Source organism: Ictidomys tridecemlineatus, chromosome 8 (genome assembly GCF_052094955.1).
Source record: "Ictidomys tridecemlineatus isolate mIctTri1 chromosome 8, mIctTri1.hap1, whole genome shotgun sequence".
NCBI lineage: Eukaryota > Metazoa > Chordata > Mammalia > Rodentia > Sciuridae > Ictidomys > Ictidomys tridecemlineatus.
Window position 1 is genome coordinate 84737332 of NC_135484.1, and position 24105 is coordinate 84761436.

The 24105-nt window shown below is 36.6% G+C and overlaps 1 protein-coding gene across 3 annotated transcripts in view; it reads right to left on the minus strand.

Moving 5' to 3' along the window:
* Kcnq5 (potassium voltage-gated channel subfamily Q member 5) overlaps positions 1-24105 on the minus strand; it is a 521076-nt gene that overhangs the window by 19431 nt on the left and 477540 nt on the right. For all 3 annotated transcript variants that reach the window (XM_005334438.5, XM_005334437.5, XM_078019727.1), the window contains one exon: positions 7324-7432. In XM_005334438.5, the coding sequence (XP_005334495.2) occupies positions 7324-7432 (109 nt within the window). The remainder of the gene's footprint in view (positions 1-7323; positions 7433-24105) is intronic.

Genomic DNA, 24105 nt, shown 5'->3' on the forward strand with positions numbered 1-24105 from the left:
ATGTTCATATTAGATTGAAAGCTTCTGATAATTTAATTTCTGTTTACATCTGGCTTCAAATCCTTTCACCTCTCTGAATTTTCCTCCAAAGTCCTGATGACCTCTTTGTTGCCACTTTCAAAGGATCTTCCTATTTTTTGTCTTCTTTGACCTCCTAGCAGAGCTTATTGCAGTTGACCTCTGTCTCCTGCTTGAAGCATGTTCCTCCTCTAGGTTCTCTTTCACCACATCTTCTGATTTCCACCTATCTGCTGCTTTGAGTTGGTCCCCTTGAGAGCCTTCTTCCTTTTGTAGCTCCTTCCATGTATGTGAGTCTTAGAATTCTATGTGGACCATCTTCTCTTCACTTCCTGGGTGAGACTTGTATAAGCCTTTTATCTCTGTGTTGATGGCTACCATGTTTGTCTCATTCCATATTTTTTACTCCCACTCTTTTAAAAGTGTTTTTTAGTTGTTGATCTATCTATCTATCTATCTATCTATCTATCTATCTATCTATCTATCTATTTTTAATGTGGTGCTGAGAATTGAAACCAATGCCTCACACATGCTAAACAAGCATTGTATCACTGGTACCACTATTGTACCCCAGTCCTCCTTCTATTCTTTCATTCCATCCTTTCCCATAAGTATATATCCAAATCTTATAATTTTTAATATCCACAAAGCTCTGAAATCCTTCCTCCACTATTATCCATCATGACTATGTGGCTCAGGCCCCAGCAGATCCAGGCACTGTAACAACAAAGTCTTTTTTGATTTGTTCTTTGTTTTATAATTTAGAAAGACAGCTGGGCATGGTGGTGTATGCCTGTGATCCCAGTAGCTCAGGAGGCTGAGGCAGGAGGATTGCGAATTCAAAGCCAGCCTCAACAACTTAGTAAGGCCCAAAGTTTGCAATGTTGCAAGACCCTGTCTCTAAATAAAATATAAAAAGGGATAGGGATGTGGCTCAGTGGTAAAATGCTTCTGGGTTCAAATTTCAAGTACAAACAAAAACAAAAACAAGAATGACGACTTACTATACTGTAAAAAATAGATTACAGTGCAATGTACCAGTCTGATAAATATAAAACATAAAGATTTCCTTATGTTCCTGTTCACTATGACAGTCCTCTCTTCAGCTTCACCTCTGCTTTTCTAGGTTTCCACCATATATTGACACATACTTTCTTTCTTTTTTGGGGGAATGGGTTATTGGGGATTAAACTCAGGAGCACTCAACCATTGAGCCACATCCCTAGCCCTATTTTGCATTTTATTTAGAGACAGGGTCTCACTGCTTTGCTTAGAGCCTCACTGTTACTGAGGCTGGCTTTGAACTCACCATCTTCCTGCCTCAGCCTCCTGAGCCACTGGGATTATAGGCGTGCGCCAGGGTGCCAGGCTAACACATACTTTCTAATGCCACCTTCACTTCTTTTTGCAATTGCAATTCCCTCTCTCCTTAATCCTTCCCTCCTTAATAACCTCATATCTATGAATCTACCAGATCTCTCCATTCATTCTCTCTTTCCAGAAAGCCTTCCTGAATGCCATCTCCCAAAGAAGTGCTGATTTATGTTGACCCAGAACATCCTGGACTTGTATCATTGTAGAGATGTGTGGCTCTGCATCATGATTGACTCTTTACTTTTCTGCTAACCCCTCAGGACTTCAAGTGGGGCTCTCTCTTCTTCCTGCTAATGTTTATCTCTATGCAGAGTAGAGGCTCAATACATATTTTCTGAGTGCATGCACTGACTTTCTGGGAGGAACTTCAGAGAGTCTGTAGTCAGGACTCTGAAAGGGTGAAGGAGGGTGAGAGAAGAGGTAACTTCTACCTCTTACTGTCCTGACTTCTTTAAAAGGTCAATGGGAAGGCAGCAAGTTGCTCCTTTTAGGTGACTTGTCATGGAGAGAAAAAGATCAAAATCCACTTTCTTAGCAGACAATGAACAGTAGAGGTGGCAGCATACTAAGGAGACACCAAAGAGCCCAAACAACTCAAGGGTGATAACAACTAGCACTTATATAGTTCTTAGCTTGTGATAGCAACCGCTCTAGGTGCATTGTAAATGTTAATTCGTTTAATCCTCTCCACAACACCACTAGGACAATATTATTGCCATACCCTTCTCACTAATGAGGAAACAGGCCCAGAGTGGTTATATGAGCCACTCAGGGCCCAATAGAGGTGGTACTGTTTGTGGACCACTTTTCCTACACAGCACTGGGGAGGGGGGTGGCAGAATAGAATTAACCTGTGGTGTTAGGGTAAAATCAGCTGCAGCTTCAACTAAAAAAATGTTTATTCCTTGTCCCTTGGGCTGAAGCGTGTCCCTCCAAAAGCTATGTCCAAGTCCTAATTAATCCTTGGGGCCTGTGAGTGTGATCTTATTTGGAATTAGGAGGCTTGCACATACAATCAAGTTAAAACAAGGTCAGAATAGGCTAGGATGGGCTCTAAATCCAAAGACTGGTGTCTTTTTCAGAGACAGGTGCAGGCAAATTGGTAGAGAGAGAGGGAGTGAGGGTGGGGGGAGACAGCACCAGCCATGTGAAGGTAGAAATAGCTATGAGCCAAGAAACATTAAGGATTGCCAAGAACCATCAGAAGCTAGGAAAGAGGATGAACAGATTATCCCTCAGAGAGCCTCAGGAAGGAACCAGCCCTGCTGACACCTTAATTTTTGACTTCTAGCCACCAGAACTGTGAGAAAATAAACTTATGCTCTTTCAAGCCAAAAAAAAAAAAAAAAAAAGAAAGAAATTTCTTTGATCTGGTTTATGGTGACACACACCTATAATCCCAGTTGCTTAGAGGCTGAGGTGGGAGGATGGTGAGTTCAAAGCCAGCATCAGCAACTTAGTGAGGCTCCAAGCAACTTAGTGAGACCTTATTTCAAAATATAAAAAGGTTTGGGGATGTGGCTCAGTGGTCAAGTACCCCTGGGTTCTGGTACATTCTTTGAGTTTTCACCCTAGACCTTTTTTTTTTTAAAAAAAAAATTTATTTGCTTCTCTAAAAGGCTGGTGTGACTTGGGAAATGAAAGGTTGCATGTAGAAAAACATGAGAGGCATGGTGATTACAGCATGAAGGTACTAAGAGAAGTTAAGAACCTGATATAATCAATAACTTCTCTTTCATTTCTCTTGAGAATAATGAGTATCTGCACTGGTATTCCTGGTTATCTTCACAAGGAAAATAAGTTGCTTGATATTGTGATCTTGAAGATGGTGGAAAACATGGCAGTATAAAGCAAGCTGATAGAACAATTGTTAATGAAGTTCTTGTTAAGAGTGGCCTTGATCCTAGATGTGAAAACAGAACTGGTAGGAAGCATATTCCCTTATTTTAACAGACAAAGTACTTCTTCCCAATTGCCCTAAACATACTTACCTTTTGCCTTGGTGTACATATCTAAGAAACTACCTAACCAGTTTAGTACAGGAAAACAAGTTACCTAATTTCTTTTGTGTTTTAAAAAGTCATTCTTGGACTCTTCTAAAAATATTTACTTGGAGTGGATATAACTTTCAAACACTTGCTATCTCAGATTTTAAAAAAGTATATGTTAATGTTTTATGTGAAAATTTGCCTAAGACTCATACTTACGTGGTGACCTACAATGTCAAGTCCTAGTGTGTGAACAGTCACAGTCAGAATCCACTCAGAGAACTCAGAATCTCTGAGAAAAACACACCCAAGCAACTTATGGGCTATATTTTTTAAACAGTGATAGGAAAACTGTTGTCCTACTATGAGACAGGGATAAGCGGGTATGATGAATGCTCTAGATTTGTTTGTAGAATGTCTAGATTGATTTGTTTACTTCCTTCCTAATTTTTTCTTTCTCTTTAGATACTAATTTCCCTGAATGGAGGAAAACAAACTTAACATTGTTTGAATTGAGTCATGAAGCCAGACACAGAGGCACACACCTGTAATCACAGCAGCTCAGGGGGCTGAGGCAGGAGTTGGAAGCAGCCTCAGCAACAGAGAGAGGCCCCAAGCAACTTAATGAAACCCTGTCTCAAAGTAAAAATTGAAAAGGGCTGTGGATGTGGCTCATTGGTTGAGCACCCTTGAATTCAATACCAGGTACTAAAAAAAAAAAAAAAAAAAAAAAAAGTACAATCTCAGACTGGGAATGTGGTTCAGTGTTAGAGTACCTAGCATGCACAAGGCTGGATCTCAGCACCAAAAAAAAAAAAAAAAAAAAAAAAAAGTCAAATTTCTTTCTAATCTCAGAGGTGAATTTGAAAAAATATTCCATAAAATTTGTACATTTTCATAAAATATTATTTTGAGAAAAGTCTGTGAAAATTTTAAAGGAAAAATACAAAACTAAGTTTTTTTTCTGAGTAAAAGACATATTTTGGCAATAGTCTAAGAATAGTCATTATTTTATATGTACTATAAAAAGTGGCATCATTCATTAAAAAGGCAGAAAGTGCATTTGGATAATAGAATCCAGGCAAATTCAGGGTGGTCTTTTTTATTTTTAATTTTTTAGTTGTAGATGGACACAATACCTTTATTTTGTTTATTTAGTTTTATGTGGTGCTGAGGATCGAACCCAGTGCCTCACATGTGTGAGGCAAGCGCTCTACCACTGAGCCACAACCCCAGCCCCAGAGTGGTCTTAATATTCTCATTGCCTGAGAATTTTCACTCTCAAAAGTAAGTAGAAAATGGTTAGATATTTAATAAATATTAATAACTGAAAATGAGAATTCCTACTTTGTAAGTGTAGTAATATCATTTTCTATACTATCATCCTTGTAGTGGAATACATATTTTCTATTACACATTTTAGATAAGAAAACCTATTATTGTAAGAGCTACTGGGATACAAAAGGCATATTCAAGCACCTGTATTAAGTATTCAAACAATAAAAAAAAACAAAGAAAATGCCAAGACAAGTTGTTATTTTAGAGATTAATAATATGTAGTTTACACTTGAATTAATAATGTATATGTAAACTATTATTGTGAGTTGCAAAAGGTGGACATTTTCTGGCAAAAAAAATCTTTCAGTCAACTGATGCTGCTGAACTTATTTATGTAATTAAAATTCTAAAAAAAAGAACACTTTTGCATATGATTTAGGAACTTATACCTGCAAACTTATTTTCATAACTGTTAATTATATGGGTTGGTCTTTTAATTACATATCTTTAGAAATTAAGTACTACCATGAATAAAAGACTTCCAATTAAGTTATTAAACTATTTAGTATAGTTATTAGATTTTTATAGAATCCAATAATTTTAGCTGAAACTTGAAAATGATAAAAAAAAAAGTCCCACTAAGCAAAATCAGGATATGGCGGAGAAAAACATCCTCCTCAAGTGTCACATAGTACACAGAAAGTTTCAGAAATCCACAGCAAGGATAGACAGATAAATAATTCAATTAAGTTAAAAATAAGGATGAAGAAAGAATTCTGAAAATCAAGGGAATTCTACAAAGGACATTACAAAAATCAGTCAGGTTTCAAGAAGGTAGAGCAAAGTAAATCTTAAACTGTTGCTAAAGCGCTTAGCTAGCAGAATAAACCTATTTCATTTTCTTTCTTGCAGCTCACAATCCATTTTATAGGTTGTGAAGCAAAAGCAGAAATCTTCAGAAGGTCTTGGGAAATGACACAGACCAGGTTAAATATGACTTTTAGGAAAACTAATCTGCTTCCACTAGATAAAATTTTCTATTCTTGTTGCAAGTTAGATTAATTTGAAGAATGAATTGTCCCCTCACCCCTTCACTTTAGGATCTTTCATGGATAAAATCAATGCATGTAAGGAATCTCAAGGTGACTTCTAGACCACCAATGTCCAACAGAATTTTTTGCAGTGAAAGAAATGTTTCATATTTTCTTTGTCTAATATTGTAGCCACTAGCCATCTGTGGTACTGAGCACTTGAAATGTAGATTGTGAGACTGAGCTGCTGAATTTTAAATTGTATTCCAGTTCAATCAGTTCAGATTTAAATAGTCTCAGGTGACTAATGGTTACTGCATTGGAAAGTGCATTTCTAGATCCTCTGCATCTCTTTAACTTAAGGTTTTCAGACATAATTTCACTATATATTCTGGATTTTCTGGGCTTAAATATCATCCAAGACTTCTAGTTTCCCCAGGGTAGGATGATAATATAGTTGGTTGACTAAACTGGGATACTTTGAGAAAAACAGGGAATATTACTAACGATTACTATGAGAGAAGAGGCATAATCTGAGATTTTCCAGGCCAAATAGGAAGATGTGCTCTCCTGTAGGACTTGACACTTGAATAGTTCCATTGGGAAATAACTAGGCTTTACTTAATTTCTTCTGAGGTTGCTGTTAAAGATAGGTTAAACATAAAAACAATGTGCACTATGTATTTTTACCATACCATGATTTTCTTTGTCCCCACATTCACCAAAATCTTTTCATTCATTTCTGCTTTTCTAGTGACTCCCAACCATAGAGAAAGCCATGTCCAACATGATGCTAACTGACCAAATAAACAGACAAAATCAGTCATGCTGACATGAGATTAGACAAAGCATCTGAATAGCTAAGCTGTTTTGAATATTTTAAATTTTGCTTCTGCTTTTTGATAAGAGGCAGAAAGTGCCAAAAAATATCAGAGATTTTTTTTTTTTTTTTGCATTACATTCACTCAGCATTCCCTTACAGATATAAATTCTCCCAGAGGGATTTGACGAGACAGGCTGAGAATGCAACAGTTCATTTAGTCCACATTCTGAAAATTTTTTTGTGTTTTGTTTTTATTGTGAAGGGGAAGAGGGGCCTGTAAATATAAATTTAAGTTGCTTTGGATGCATTTTTAGCTTTCTGCCATCAATAGAAGAAGCGAAGTTAAGATTAATCATTAACAATTACATTTCAGAAGACAAGACCAAGTCACTGCATTGTAATTTGGGTTTCTCATTTTCAGAACTCAATCTCTTTTAAAATAACCCAGAGGACTTTATCTTTGATACAAAATACAGAATGTAGATTGGAGCATCACATCCTAAGTACCATTTAAAAATCCAGTTGCATCAATAAACGAAATGTCCTTAAAGGAACAAATACACACAGCATGCTGATTCCTATGTAATTTCTCCAGGATGGCCCGGCTTTTCACCTTTTAGAACATATTTTGTGTTGCATGCTATAGAATTTTGATTTAGAAAAAAATATTTCACAACTTAATAGGCATGTGAATGATTAGGAAAAGTAGTTATTCTAGGAGATTTATCTGCTAAAGTAGAACTTAGCAACATAGTAATTCAAATAATCAGAGGTTTGCTTCTGAATCATTTGGTTCCAAATTTTCACTAACCTGATAGCTCTAATGACAGTTTTAAGTGGTGGGGTGAGATCTTCGACTGATACATCACACTGGCATCCTTTTTCATCATATACATCATCAGTGCCAAGTGCGGTGTCAGCTGCAAGAGAAAAACGCCAGTCAACACCAACGACAGCAATTGAAAAACATGATGCTGAATTATCTCACAGGAACAGTAGGTACTCACAGATTAAGTTTATAAACCAAGGTACGTATCAGGTCAGCGACTCTTTTCCCAACGTTATTCTTTCTCATTTTCTATAGTCTCACCAGCTTTGTGTGATTTGACATGAATACTTTCCTGAACTGCTCTTCATGGGGAAGATAGTGGTGAGTATTTGTGTTCATCTACCCATGCTCTTTTGCACAGTTCCTTGGAAACTAACAGCCAGAGTTAAACAACAGCTGTTTGGAGTTAGAAAACAGTCTTTGAACATGTAACTGGCCTGCATATGTAGAGCTCTAATCCCGTGACATTGACCCCATGAGCCCTATGCCCTGAACAAGTGAGCTAAGCAGCCAGACCCAGGAAATGTTGGCTACTTGTTACTGCACACAGGCAGGCGTGGCCCAGGAAAGAGCTTGCTTAAGACAATACAGCCAAAGCTGAGAGCAGATTTTCAGATTAGATAAGAAAATCAGTTCCTCATAAATCAAGCAAATTTATTTTGGGGTTCAACACTGAGAAAAGGGGAAGAGTTATAATAAATAGCTAATCATTAAAGGTTTGTAAGATGAATCAGAAGTAAATTCATATATTTACATTTTTTTTCCACTGACAAAATATTGAAAACGAGTTGAAATTCCTTGAAGTTTCATCCATTTAGGGACGGGATAAATGAATATGGATAGGTTTACATCATGGAATATTAGGAAGCTGTAATGATATATTATTTTTTATTATAATCATTAGTACATATTAACTGTATAAAACAGTGGGTTTCATTGTACAATATATTGTTTAAAAAGTCTTCATATTTCTCTGGGATTAAGAGCGATTTTATTATTTTTGCTTGGCTATATTTTCTAAAATTTCTACAACGCATATATATTACCTCAGTAATACACATGTAAACTAAATAATAAAGATGCACTCATGAGAAACAGGTTGTGTGGCCTCTAAATGCTGGATTTATATGATCCGAGCTTCTATGTGTTGACCTGTACTACAGCACTGACACTACTTTGTGTTGCCTTTGCTCTGTGCAGTGTTCATTTGGTAAGCCAAGAAAGGGAGAGACTTTGTTTATGCACTGTCCTGGATGCTTCAAAATCCAAAAGGCTATTGGAGGTTCATTCCTTGAGACAGTTTGTACTTGGAATGCTGTTGCTGTGTCATTTAGTTCCTGTAATATTCACTGCGTATTCACTCCATTTACATTGTGCTGGAGTGGAGGTGGTGGTGGGGGAAGAGATGATGGAATATGTATGTGGATGAGTCATCACATTCTTCTTCATGGTCCCTTTGGCCTTCTCTCCTAATCAGGAGGAGAGATGGAACTATCACCTCGCAATTGTTACAGTAACTGGGATATTGTCAGAATTCATCCCCTGAAATTTTTATGCTGAAATTTAATCACCAATGTGATAGTTTTAAGAGCTAGGGAATCTTTGGGAGGTGATTAAGTTAGGACAGCAGACTCCTCATGAATAAGGTTAGCAACTTTATAAAAGGGCTGGAGGGAACTAGTAAGGCCCTTTGACTCTTCTGTCTCTTGCACCATGTGACGACACAAGGTTCATCTTCTCTGCAGAATGCAACAAGGCACCCTCTTGGAAGCAGAACCCCAGTCCTCAGCAGACATGGAACCTGTTGGTGCCTTGGTCTGTCCTTCTAGCTTCCCTAACTATGAACAGTAAGTTTCTGTTCTTTATAAAGTACCCTGACTCAGGTGTTTTGTTACAGCAGCACAAATGGATTAAGGCAGATATCAACCACTCACTGAGATTTATGCCAGCCCATAGGTGAAGCTTCTGCATACATTATTTTCTTATGTGGAATAGCTCCACAAGTTGGCAGTGGTATTATGCAGAAATTGAGACTTGGAGAGGGAAAATGCCTTGTCTGAGGCCATGAAGGTGAGTAAGTGAAGATAGTAAATTGCAAAGCATGGCATTACAATCCATTTCTCTGAAGCTCCAAAGCTCATACATTTTCCATTGCATCTCCCAGTGTCAGAATGCACTCAGTGTTCAATAGTGACACATAATATGTTGGGAGAAACAGAGTAAAGAGCTTATAATGTGTTGCTGGATGAGTTGGGTACCTTTAACTTTTCTCTAGAGAAGTTGGCTACAGTTTAAATGACAGCACATGATTAACTCTGTTTGACAGCTGGTTCTGACTCAGTGATGACCTTGAGGGTGGCTGGCTCATTTTGCTTGATTGACCACCAATGCCACCCAGCCATTACAGCCCTGAAACATCATGCCCATGGTGGGATGACATTCTTTCAGAAACTGTTCATGTTTTCTTCCTCTGATTTGATCTCACCCTGCTTAGTTGCTATAGTGGGGTGATTAGTTTTGCTCCCCAAATTTATGTCCACCTGAAACATCAGAGTCTGACTTTACTTAGAGAGCTTTGCAGATGTAATAAAAGGTAAGGTTTAGATAAAAGCATGCTACATTGGGTGGACTCTAAATACAATGAAGTTGTCTTTATGGGAGAGAGAAAAGGAGAAGACACAAGGATACAGAAAAGACAGAGGCAAGAAAGTGGAGCAATGCATTTACAAACCAAGGAATACCAAAGATTGCTGGCAACCCCCCAAAACTAAGGATCATTTCTTCTCCAGAGACTCTGGAAGGAACTAGCCTAGGAATACCTGGATTTTGGACTTCTGGACTCCTGCATTGTGACATTACCTTTCTGTTGCTTCAAGTCACCCAAGTTGTGGCAATTTGTTGTGGTAGCTTGGGAAACTAATGCCTTTGGGAAACTATTCACCACTTTCCACTTCCAATTCTTCACTCTAGGACAGTAATGATTATTATAATAGTAATAAGAGCTTTTTAGAGAAATCTAATTATGAACCAAGAACTTTAGTTGATTGCTATAAAACCCCATGAGGTGTGTACTATTATTGTCCTGTTTTACAGATTATAGAAGTGAAGAATAGAAGGTAAGGAGACTCCCTCAAGGACACTTGGAGAGTGAATGATACAACCAGAATTTAAACCCATGTAATTGGGGTCTGGAGCTACCTGACCCTGAACTTCACCTCTGACACCTTCCAGATTTGTCCTTGTCTCTTTTTGGCAGCTGGGTTTTCTTCTCTTGTATTATATTTTCCTTCACATCATGGACAAAGGATCCAATTTGGAGCAGTGTGGTTACCATGGACATGTGCTGAGCCAGTCCACACTCTAAGGGATCCCTGGAAATACACATACTCTGGAACTTCAGGAGAGTGTATGAGGGGTAGAAGAGGAAGATAGGTAGAGGGGGTGCTCACAACCAGGGTAGGAGGTGGACAGAGCTGAGGTGACCAGCTGCTATTATGGAGCCCTGTGAGAAGCCCAGATATTGGCTACACAAAGGAAATATCAAATAACACACTCTGTGACGATTCTCTGTACAAGTATAGAATTCATGAGAGTGTTCTATGCTGTCCTTCAAAACGGAGCCAATTGACTGCTTTCCCTCCTCTGAACTCTAGTGAGAGGTTACCTCGAATAGCTATCTTATACCTTAGGAAACTGGGGAACACCAGAATGGGTTCAGGGAAGGCAGATCCTGGGATACCTATATGGTGATCTTTTTTCGTGAAGACAGTATAACCAAATATAACATGATGATGAAGGTCTCAATGGCTAAATAGCATAAAATGCAGGGCCTTTTCATTGTAAGATTGATGAAAAACTGGTTTTTCAGCAGGTGTCTACTGTAGTGCTAGTACTGAAACTAATGTTCACAACTGACTGTAAATGGAGCTGGGAACAGGCCACATGGTTATGGGACAACTACTTGCTAGGTCAGTGCTGCACTGCCTTATTCCCAACAGGAGATTCATCTATTCCTCTTGTTTGGGAACAAGGCTGGACAGGAATGGGAGTCAGACACCAACTGTATTACATTTAAATGCATCTTATTGGGGAGTTTTGTTGTAACAATTTATAACTTGATTACTCAATGCATAAATTAAACACTCAATCCTGCTTTTTCTTTTTTTTACATTTTGGTAGGTTTTGTTAGAGCAAATGAAGAGGAAGTATATTTTTGCTGGCATGTGTTGAGGCAGAGGCTGAATTAAAGATTTTTGTCCTCTTTATTTTGAAGCCAGAAAAATGGGAAAGAAGTTGCTTGAGATGTCAATATTCTTTTTAGCAAGGTTAATAACACATTAAATGTCTTTCTTTTTTTGAAATGTTTATTTTTTAGTTTTAGGTGGACACAATATCTTTATTTTATTTTTATGTGGTGCTGAGGACCGAACCCAGTGCCCTACGCATGCCAGGCAAGCACACTACCACTTGAGCCACATCCCGAGCCCCAATTAAATGTCTTTCTTATGATTACCAGGGGCTTTAAACCTTCTGTGAATACTAAAACACCTGGGTGGGACTAAATTTTCAGCTGAGGCTGGCTTTCTGTCCCCTAACCAGATGTCTGGCTTTTTGCCCTGGCATTTTGGGAGATGTGGGTTAAGGGAACATAAGCTCATGTGAGCACAGATCTGCACAAAATCTAGTCATAAAAGGCAAAAATGGCAATGGAGGTGCTCCCCTTATTCCTGGTGGCCTACTCCATGCATGGTCCATACTTGGCACGGAGGAGAAAAAAGAAGAATAAAATGTAAGTCTTTGTCTCCTCCATCCCTTTCCGGTAGCCTTTTTCCTCTCTCCCTCTTTTCATTTTCCTTCCTTTCTCTTTTCCTCCCTTCCTTTCTTTTTATTTATTTATTTATTTATTGATTGATTGATTGATTGAAGGGCTCTGGATGGAGCACAGGGCCTCATACATGCTAGGATCACACCCTACCACTGGGCTATACTCCCAGCCCTGTTTCCTGTGAATTAGCAGTGTTCCCGGAATGGTTCCCAAACCTCCCCGTGATATAGTTTGGGAAATCTAATATAAATTTTGGAAAAAATGCTACTTAAAATTGCTATTTTTCATAGTGTTTGGAGAGAACCACTTGGCCCTTAGGTGATAAAGGTAGAAGGTGTTAAAGAAGATGTGCTAAAAACTTCTGCTGTGTCCAAAGACTATTTTTTTTTTCTGTTTCCCTTATGAAAATTTGCCATCCAGATTCAGGCGTTTCTGAAAGCAGGACAGGAATTTTCAAGTTCTTTCTTAGACCCCTCCTCTTACAGATTCTATTTCTTTTGGCATTTCTTGAAATGACTACAGTGGGTTTCAACCTTAGTTGCACGTTAGATTCGCCTGGCGAGTGTTAAAAACATACCAACACACAGGATGCCTTCAGGACCAACATTAGAAACTGAAGAATAGAGCCAGGCATCAGAGTTCTTGTTAAAGCTCTCCAAAGTAGTTCAAGGGCAGCCAACAGCAAGGCCATGATAGTAGATGAAGAGATGACATCCTCTTTTTTCTCTCAACCAGAGTTGAAGAGTGTTTGACTGATCTGCTTTCTTTTTGTTGGTGCTACTGGTGTATTTTGAGAGGAGCAATTTGAGACAATATAGGTGCCTCAACAACAGGACATGACCACATCATTAAAAAAAATAGAAAAAACGTCCTTTGACAAATCAGTAATAATAAAAAAGTCTGTTCTATCATGACATTCTAATCATCATTTAATTCAGCTTGAAGTCCTCAGCCTTCTGGGGTCTAGTTCTTGTCTTCTTCCCATTACTATCTGAAACCTCACTCTTTTTAGGCTTTGGCATCCTTCTTCTTTTAAAGGAGTCACTGCTGTTTTTATAAATGAGAAGTTTACATTTCCACATACCAAAGTAAAATAAAAATTTTCCAAAAACATAGCACAAAACATTTGCTTGCTTTTTTTGTGTGTGTGGAAAAATGATGGTGTGCTCAGGTTTGGGGCAATAGAACAAATTATAAAGGAGAAAAATGAGAACTCTGAATAAGAAAATGGAAAATTTTACTACTCTGAGTGACAAAACCATAATGTCCAAAAATTTGATTAGGAAAGAAAAAAAATCACAAAGTATAAAAAGGCTTAATACCTATAAATGTATGAGGAGTTTATTTGAATGAATCCTGATACAAAATATAAAAGTACAGATACATTAGTCAAGAGAGATGAGTAGAGCTCAGGGTTTAACTCAGTGGTAGAGCACTTGCCTAGCATTTAAGAGGCCCTGAGTCAATCCCTAGGATTGCAAAGAACAAAAATTATATTTATCCTAAAGAGACTTGGAGTAATAAAAAAGGATTTAAAACTATTAAACTTTAGTAGATAATAAAAATCTATAAATTAAAAGTATGGATGTCAGCTATGTAATTTGTAAAAGAATAATAATGGTTCATAAGAAAATTGAGGTGAATTTTGTACACTTTTACATTGCTGGTGGCAATAAAAATTGAAACAGATTTTTATGGCAACAAAAACTTTGAAAAAATTGTAATCAGTAATCATATAATTTTATTCCAGAAATTTTCTTTGCAAAATAATTTCAAAAAGAAAGGTTAGTGCAATAATGTTTACTATATTGTTGCCTGCTATAGAAAATTGTCATATAAATTTCAATGTCCCAAAGTAGAAAATGGAATTATCATAAATTACATTATTTGACTATGGAAGTGTACTATGCAGCTAAAAAAGATAATTATGGAAAGTATGTAATAACATGAAACTATTTAAAAGTGTATGATTAAGTTATAACATGAAACCAAATACTCATGTTGATTATGTACAATGATGTGAAAAGTGAGATTATTATGTTGTGTGCATATGCAAATATGTCATAATGAGCCTCACTATAATATGTAATTATTACATATCAATGAGTTAAAAGATTAATAAACAACAAAATAAGTTAGCTTACTGGGGCATGAAATTAAAAATTATATGTAATTGCTTTAAAATTCCTTAAAGAATTTAAGAACATTTTTCCATCAAAAAAATAATATATATATTTTTTGGGGGGGCACTGATAGAGGTTAAACCCAGGGTTTCATGAATACTAAGCATGCACTCTATTACTAAGCCACACCCATGGCTCCTGATAATATATACTTTTTGACAGAGTATTTTAAAACTAGAAAAATAATTAGAATGAAGAAAAAATATTTAAAAGTTCCAGAACTTAAAAGCAACCAGGATTGTAATATTTTTCTCACAATAAGAGTGTGAAGGCTAGAAGCCCACAATATATTTTTATTTTTGGAATTTAAATGAAGTGCTGAGGGCCATTACCAAGTAGGAATGACGCATCGAAATTTCCTTGCCAAGTGTACCCCATGCTGCTTAGAGGACATTTGATGGGACATTGCATGCATGCTTTAATGAGGTGACCTTGCTCAAGGACCTAGGCAGATCCGGGTTTAGAGCTGATCAGGTTTGAGGAAGTAACCGGCTCCTTGAGTTTAAGGCGTTGCCAGTTTAAGATAATGGGTTTTAGGGAAGTTGGAAGTTGAAGATTATTGCTGGGATTAGGGTGTTCCTGCTGCTTGTTCCCATTGAGTTCTCGTGAGATAAAAATGGGATTTGGAGAGAGCCTCGTGGAGTAGGTGGTTTGTGCGGTAGACAGGAGAACGCGTTTGCCCCTGGACCTGCGTGGAGGTGGTGTGAGAGCTGGAATAAAGAATTGCTGTTTGAACCTACAAAGCTGTGAGTGCCTCGTGATTCTGGTGCCAAGCCAAGACATTGGCCATGGCAATGAAGCATGCAACGATTCTGTTTCATTATTCTATGGGGAACACACATTAAAATGGCTGCTATTAATGGCAGTGATGACTAATTGGTTACGTTCTGTCATGAATTATAATTTATTTTCCAAGTATTCCTTCTTCTGCTGCTAGTTGTATCTCAACTGCTCTCCTCCCCACCTCATCCCCCCTCTGCTATCATTTCCCAATACCTTAAATATCATCCTAAATTTAGAAGTTTCATTTTAGACATGTGCTAGTCTAGTTGGATTAACTTCTTTAATCCAACTAGAATTTAGAGTAACTGCTTGGACCCGGATACAGAAGCACAATTTCATTTCACTATGTTCTTGGCTAGGGCCTTTTTTTACTGTTCTGATAGATGCGGCTAGGTCACTAAGGGACATACTTGGTTCCCAAGGCACCTCTAATAAGGAAACTAAAAAAAAAAAAAAAAAAAAAAAAAACTAGAAAATACATTATTTTTGATGTAGAATTTCTCCTTTCAAATACTTCTATTTTAACTGTTTTCTCTCAGTATAATATATACTCATTATAGAAACTTTGAAAATCTAAATTTTAATATTTAAAAAATATAATTTTATTTCTTGATTGGCCACATAATATTTGTACATTTTTGTGAAGTACAACGTAATGTTTTGAGGCAGGTATACATTGGATAAAGATCAAATCAGGGTCATTACTTTACCCATCACTTTAATTTTTATTCTTTCTATAATAAGTACATTTAGCAATCCTCACAACTATTTTGAGATATATGGTGCATTATTGTTAACTATATTCACCCTGCTGTGCCACAGAGTATGGGAATTTATTCTTCCTATCTAACTGTAACACTGTATCTATCTACCAATCTCTCCCCATCCTCCCTCCTTGAATTTTAAATTAAGTCATAAAGAATGAGAAAAAGTTTGCCTGTGGTTCTAACACTCTGAGGAAAATCCTATTAAATTTTGGCATATTCCTCTGCATCAGCTGATGGTTAATGTCAAAGTCATTTACTCAACACAGACTGAAAGTGAAACATCTTTGAGTGCCATGTAAGAAATTTATTCTGATAGCTCAGAAGCCCCCATTCAGCCACAACTTATTGTGGTCTTTCTGTCCCATGTTTCAGCTATGCTAAGCTACCAGTGGTTTTTCTAGGGGATGTTTAAGCATAAACACCATGGGAAAGTGTCCTAAGTGGTATTGTCTACATACTCAACCCCCTGCCCTGCCCTCTCCCTCTCTCCCCGCCTTGCCCTCATCCATCCTTCCCTTTTTGTTTGGCAATCTCTGGGTGCCATTTTTTTTGAGTAGGATTTACCCACATTGTCTCATGAAAATACGTAAGAAGAAAAAGATGTTTAATCTGAAAGAATGAATAACTTCTATTGTAGAACTCAGACAATATGTATTGAATAAATATTGTCTACCACACCTTGATTTTTAGTTAGAAATGCTACCTCTAGGTATACTTTAAATTCTTTGGTCTATAAAGTTTATAATTAGTAAATAATAGATGAATTTTAACATTAGGGCCAGGTGCGGTGCTGTAGGCCTGTAATCCCAGTGGCTCAGGAGGCTGAGGCAGGAGGATCACAAATTTAAAGTCAGCCTCAGCAACTTCGTGGGACTCTAAGCAACTTAGCAAGACCTTGTTTCAATATAAAAAATAAAAAGGGCTGGGGATGTGGATCAGTGGTAAAGCCCCCCTGGGTTCAATCCTTGTAAAAAAAAAAATAACATCAGTACAAAAAGCAGAGGAGAATCTCTCTCACTAGTTATCATTCATATTACAATAACAATGAAGACCATTCAGAGTGATTTTTCTCCTTAGGAACAAGATGATACTAATGAATATGTAAATATATTATAGTGAGATAAAGTGTTACTTCATATCACTTTTGGATAATTGACTCCTGTGTCTTTTTCCAAATGAGATATTTATTCCAGTACTTTATATTGTTGGAACTGTGGGACTGTGGGGACAAACTGAAATTTCAGTCATGAGGCCATTGTTTTTTCAATTCTGAATCTGATTTGGAGTAAATAGATTATAAATGAGTTCTTATTAAGAGTTAAGAAATCATTTCACTGAGCTCCTACAGACATAAAAGATAATGTTGTAAGGAAATTTTTGATACATCTGTGAACATGTTTCCATTAATTTTTTTTCTAGGCTGAGAATTAAAATAACCCAATATTTGGAAAACATTCTGGAAAGTGGAGAGAAAAAATGTTTTTATTTAAAAGTCTAAGCATTCATATCTGCAGCAAATATTAGTTTAAAAATAAAATAACTTTTTGATCTCTTAAAGCAATATTCTAGATAAAGAGCTAATTTTAATATTTTAAGCAGGTAACTGCATTTTCTTGTGTATGCTTTTTACCAAAGTAGATGCAATTTAAATAGCAAACATTAGCAGAATTCCAGTTTACAGATTGACAGAGATTGTGTGACTTAACTGGGCTTCCTGTTTATTTTATTCTTTAGTGTTATGATGTTGTTGACAAGAAACAGAAAATTTGGGACTCAGACAGAATAAACAGTCTTAGTACCCAAAACAGAACTGAAGAGGACCATTCAAATGCACTATCAGGGGAAGTCTAGTTTATCTATTATTTATTTGGTACCACAGATTTAATCCATGGTGTTTTATCACTGAGCCACATCTCCAGCCCTTTTTTTATTTTGACAGGGTCTTGCTAAATTGTTTAGGGCCTTGCTAAGTTGCTGAGGCTCGCTTTCAACTTGTGATCCTACTGCCTCAGTCTCCCCAGTCACTGGGATTATAGGCATGCGCCACCATGCCCAGCACCTCCCCCCCACCCTTAAAAGAGTTAGAACTAGGGCCTGGGGTTGTGGTTCAGTGGTGAAGTGCTTGCCTAGCATGTGTGAGGCACTGGGTTCAATTCTCAGCACTGCATATATAAATAAATAAAATAAAGGTCCATTGACAACTAAAAAATATTTTTTAAAAAGTTAGACCTAGAATTTCCAGTGAATGCCACTTTCTGAAAAAAAAATGACCACATATATCTCTAAAACTCTTTCAGATCTATGGGATGCTTTCATACTAAAGAGTAAATATGATTAGCTTTTCACTGGACTTGATTACCTTTTGTTGATTTGGCCTAATAAAAACTAACTTTCAAACTTTCTTGAACTCCATCCACAATATGAAACACATTTTATATCATAATCTTGCACACACAAACATGTGCACATACACATTAATTAAGACAGAAGTTCCCTTTTAAAAAATATATTTTAGTTGTAAGGAAATTTTTGATACATCTGTGATACATGGACACAATATCTTTGTTTTATTCATTTATTTTTATGTGGTTCTGAGGATTGAACCCAGGGCCTCACATGTTCTAGGCAAGTGCTCTGCCACTGAGATACAGCCCCAGCCAGAGAGAAGTTCCCTTCTAATGGTGAGTTGAATGCACATCTAATTTTGGTCCCTCTGAAAAAAACGACTAAAATATAGTGACAAGATAAGAAATATAAACCCATTGAAGGACCAAATAGAAGAGGCAGCAACAACATAAGTTTGGAAGAGGGAAGCAGGTGGATGAGTTAGGTAACTGACTAGCTGATACCAGAGAGGAAGTCCTATGCCCAAATTGGGGAAAACAAGATTCACACTTTAGAGAACTCAAAAGACTTGGAAATTGGCAGGATTAGGTATCTCTAGATTTAGGCGGAAAGGAGCAAAAACTATGAAAAGGAAGACTGTACTTAATCCTTTCTGACTCCTCTAGATGAGGAGTCATCAGCCACAGTTGAAAGTTAGATATTAAAACAAACGCTGGGGAATTAGGTGACCGGATGTAGACTGAATGCTGGGAACACACTACCACCTGCTCCCCAACATAACAAGCCCTTGATTCCCTAGATAGGAGTATGGATAAGTGCTCTCTAGGGAACATGACCAGCCTCTGAAGAAAGTGCTAAAGATACTAGGAACTCCCAGAGAAATGACTTGCTCAGATCAACTTGTGGTAAAAATCAAAGTTAATAAGTTCCTGTAATGAACTAAAAAATTTCAGCCACTCCTGCAATCTTTCCTACTTCATTTATGAAGAGGCACCCAGGGTTTACCCAATATCTGAGAAAAAGTTCCCATACAAAAATAGAGAACAAAAGCAACTCGAAGAAACCAAGGAAAAGAATATTCCTAACACTATCATAATTATTTTCTCAGATATAAGGCAAGATACTATATCCAGGCACGAATAATAGGATGCCAAAACAAAGGGACTCTTAGTAAACAACAACAACAACAAAGATCCCAGAAATGAAAACCTCAATAAAAGGTTTGGATGATAATGTTAACCAAATGCCTAAATAGTTGAACAAAAAAAGAGACAACAGGGAAAATGAAAGCAGAAAAGCCCCTCCTGCCAAACAAATAAAAAGCAAAAATAATTAATAAAGTCATTCCAGAATGAAAAAAAAATTTAAGACATGAAAATCTGAAAAAAATTGCTTTTTAGTCACTGATTAGGAATTTGTGGGGGGACATACATCATCAACATGGGTCGGAAAACTGAGAGAGAGGAGGACACAGGTGTCAAAGGCATTTGAGACACAGTGGGTTCCAGAGACAATGGAGAAGGACATCACTGTGTGACACAGGGCAGCAGGTGGGGTGGGACTCAGCTGAAGTGGGATGAGTGTGAAGCAAGGGATGGGCACGCTGGCAGCTCTCATTATCTGCCTTCCGTCATCACACCATTTTTTAATATGAGAAAAGTATTAGAGTTTTATATTCTCATATAATGGGGTACATTTAAACAGACAAAACTGTAATAACCTCTGAGCTGAAAATTCAATGTAGAAGAAAATGAAACTTAAAAGATAATGGCTATGCAGTAGGTCTAAGAGCGGCTCACTGAGCTAAAAGAAGGATAGAGGTTTCCAGGATGGGTTCCCAAGAAAGGTCACATGAAACTTGTTGGTTTCGGATGCAATGAACCCTGAGGAAATTTAACTGAGAGATTATTGGGATATGGGAGAATTATGAAAACAACAATAACTACAAATGAGGTATTATTAGTACACTATAAGAAAAGCAAAAGGTAAATGATTGTAGTACAATGCAACACATAGATATAAGGCAGATATTGCAATTTGACTTATTAAAAAGTATTGTATCTTATATTGAAAGGATGGGAGGGTCTTCAGAATGGAAACAGTGAAAAAAAGGGGCTAAATTCCAAGTGACAAGAGTAGGGAGTAAATACATAATGTTTAAAATTGATTCATTAGGAATTAACACTATACACATTATTGGAAAAATATAGAGATATGTAAATATCAGAAGAAATAACTAAAACAATAGACAGTTGCCTCTGGAAAGGAAGTCTGTGATAGAGTGGGAGAATTGAGAAATTAAGCCATCATATTCTGTTATAAAGGGTTTATATCATTTGACATTTTAATTAATTAATTAATTTATTTATTTTAATTATTTAATTTTATTTACTTTTAAAAGCGTGAACAGATAACATGTATATATTTATTTGCACACAACATGATGTTTTGGATCATGTATATATTGAGAAATGGTTAAATCTAATTAAATGCACTGTCATTTTTGTAGTACAAAACACTTAATTTTGGGCTGGAGTTATGGCTCAGTGGTAGAGTGCTTGCCTAGCACATGTGAGGCGCTGGGTTCAATCCTTAGCACCATGTAAAAATAAATAAATAAAAAAAAGGTATTGTGTCAATCTACAACTAAAAAAATCTAAAAAAACCCACTTAATATCCACTCTCTTTGCATTTTTAAAGAATACAGTATATCATCAGTAACTACATTCATCTTTCTGTAACTAGGGCTTTGATTTAGTTCTTCTTATCTAGCTGTAATTATATGTCCTGTGACCTACCTTTCCCCATATCTGTGTCTGGCAACCATCATGTTACTCTGTATTTCTATGGGTTCAACATTTTTAGATTCCACATATGAGCAAGATCTCTCTGTATCTGGCTTATTTCAGTTAACATATAGTCCTCTAGGCTTATCCCTGTTGCAAATAGCTGACTAGTATTTCATTGTGTATGTAGAGTACATTTTCTTTATTCATTCATCATTGTTGGACACTTAAGTTCATTACTCATCATGGCTACTGTGAAAAATTCTGCAATGAACATGGGCACGGACATATCTTTCTACATATTGATTTCATTTATTTTGAGCTTGTACCCAGTAGTAGGATTGCTGGATCATAAGGTAGGTTTATTTTTAGTATTCTGAGGAACTTCATACTGTTTTCCTTGGTGGCTGTTCTAATTTACATCTCCACCAACAGTGTATAATAATTACATTCTCACCAACATTTTTTATCTTTTTTTTTTCTTGATACTATTCTAATTGAAGAGAGAGGAGATATCTCATTGTCATTTTGCTTTGCATTTCACTGATGATTAGTGATGTTGATTTTTATTGTGTTTGTTCTCAGGTTTGCCAATTAGCAACATTCAGAAATACTAATTCACACTAATGAGGGGATCTATTATGTAAGACTGTACTGCACTTGAGCGTTTTCTCTTAAAGATCAAAGATGCCGTTTAGGGATAATTCATGCATCCTCAGCATCTTAAATTATGTTAATTATGATATGAATTTCTCTAAGCTTCTCTATTAAAGATTGTCAATTAACCTCACTGGCTAGCAGAAATGCTGGCAAAATTTCATGGAATGGTTCTTGGCGCTTAATTAAAAGGAGTCTTTCTGCTTTGATTGATGATATGAAGCACTAGAGAGTTTTCAAAAACAATTAATATGGTCCCTACTGTTAAAATTGCTGATCATACCATAAAAATGGCTTAATAAATGCCTGTAACATAAAAGGTAAAAATATAAAAATTTTGTTTTCTTTTTAATTGCATGTTACTATATTCTTTATCTTTATTCAAATGGAACACTAACTAGTTTTTATATGTTCTTTAAAAATTATTACAAATTAAGCTATACAGGAATTTAATTATTTTCTTAAAATCACTCCAATATCTTCATGGAATATCTCAGCATTCCATGGTTTACCAATATTTTACTAATACACTCTCTGACTCAGTAATGCAGCTCAGTCCTGACTGGGCTTTTTATAACCCCAAAGAAATTAAAATACATATATATTTTTAGTTGTAAATGGACACAATACATTTATTTATTTAGTTTACTTTTATTAATTTTTTTATGTGGTGCCTAGGATTGAACCCAGTGCCTCATACATGCTAGGCAAGTGCTTTACTACTGAGCCACAATCCTGGCCCCCCACAAAGAAATTTTTATGAAAAAAGCTTAATTAATTGATTCCCAAATAAGTAAATACTGAATCATTTATTTGTTCATAATCTTTTCATTATTTATTTGCTCAAAATAAATTTTTCTAAGTAACCATTGTGTGTTATGCACTGTGCTATCATGTTGTATACCAATGCTCCCTCCCAGAGTGACAGAACTATTCCTGTCACCTTTAATAAAGTCAGTGATTCCTGATAAATAGTAAGATAATGGATATAATAAGATAACTTCATTCTTTCTGTGATTATATGAATTATTCAGTATGAGGACTGTTAAAACTCACTCTAAGGAATTAAAAAAATAAAGTTTGTATGAGCTTTTACATTTTAACCTTCCATTTGCCACAGAGAGAAAGAAGAGGAAAACATGAAAATTAATTAAATTTTGGATTTCATTCATCAATGTTAGTGTAGAAATTAACATTAATATATAATAATTGCATTCAATTTATTAAGCACCTATACTATGCTGGGCATTCTATGAGAATTTTATACATGTTATATTTCATTATTACTCACACATCCTGCTAAGTAGGTATTATTCCTGTTAGAGTGAGTGGGTGAGAGAGAAAGAGAGAGAGAGAGAGAGAGAGAGAGAGAGAGAGAGAGAGAGAGAGAGGAGAGAGAGAGAGAAAGAGCAATGAATTTAAGTCATTTGCTTTATGTTACTCAAATTAGTAAGGTTCTAGGATTTGAAACAAGTTTACTCTAAAACCAAGATCCTAGCCATTGTGTCTGATTAATTCAATTTTCATGAATTTTTTTTTTTTTTTGAATTCACAACAGTCTTAAGGCTTCCCAAATGAAACTCACAGCTTTGTGGAAACATTTTTTACTCACAAACATAAAACTTTTTTAAAAAATTTATACTAGGGATTGAACTCCCTAGTATCAAAACAATGATAAAGGGGCATGGATTGAGCAGATATGCCATATGCTCTTCCACAGAGCTACATCCCCAGCTCTTTTTAATTTTGATACAGGGTTTCACTAAGTTGATGAGGGTCTCTCTGAGTTGCCCAGGTTGGCCTCAGACTTGTAATCCTCCTGTTTCAGCCTCCCAAGTTGCTGGGATCACAGGCATGTGCCAAGGCACCTGGCATAAGAATCAGTTTTTGTAGATTTTATAGTTTTATTTGCAAATTGTTTTAGTCAGGTATTTCATCGCTGTGACTAAAAGATCTAACCAGAACTATTTTAGGGGAGAAAAAGTTTGAGGGTTCACGGTTTCAGAGGTCTCAGTCCATGGACAGCACGGCTCCATTCCTTGGCACTCAAGGTGAAGTGGAATAACATGGCAGAAGAGGGTGGCATAGGGAATCAGCTCACATGTTGATCAGAAGAGAGAGAGAGAGAGAGAGAGAGAGAGAGAGAGAGAGAGAGAGAGAGAGAGAGAGAGAGATGTGTCCGCTTGCCAGATACAAATGTATACCCCAAAGCTATACTCCAAATTCTACCTCCTGCAGCCACACTCTATCACTTTAGTTGCCACTCAGTTAATCCCTATCAGGGGATTAATTCACTGATGGGGTTAAGACTCTCACAACCCAATCACTTCTCCTCTGAACTTTCTTGCACTGTCTCACACATGAGAAATTGGGGGCCAACTCATATCCTAACCATAACAAATCATCAAGGTGTTTGT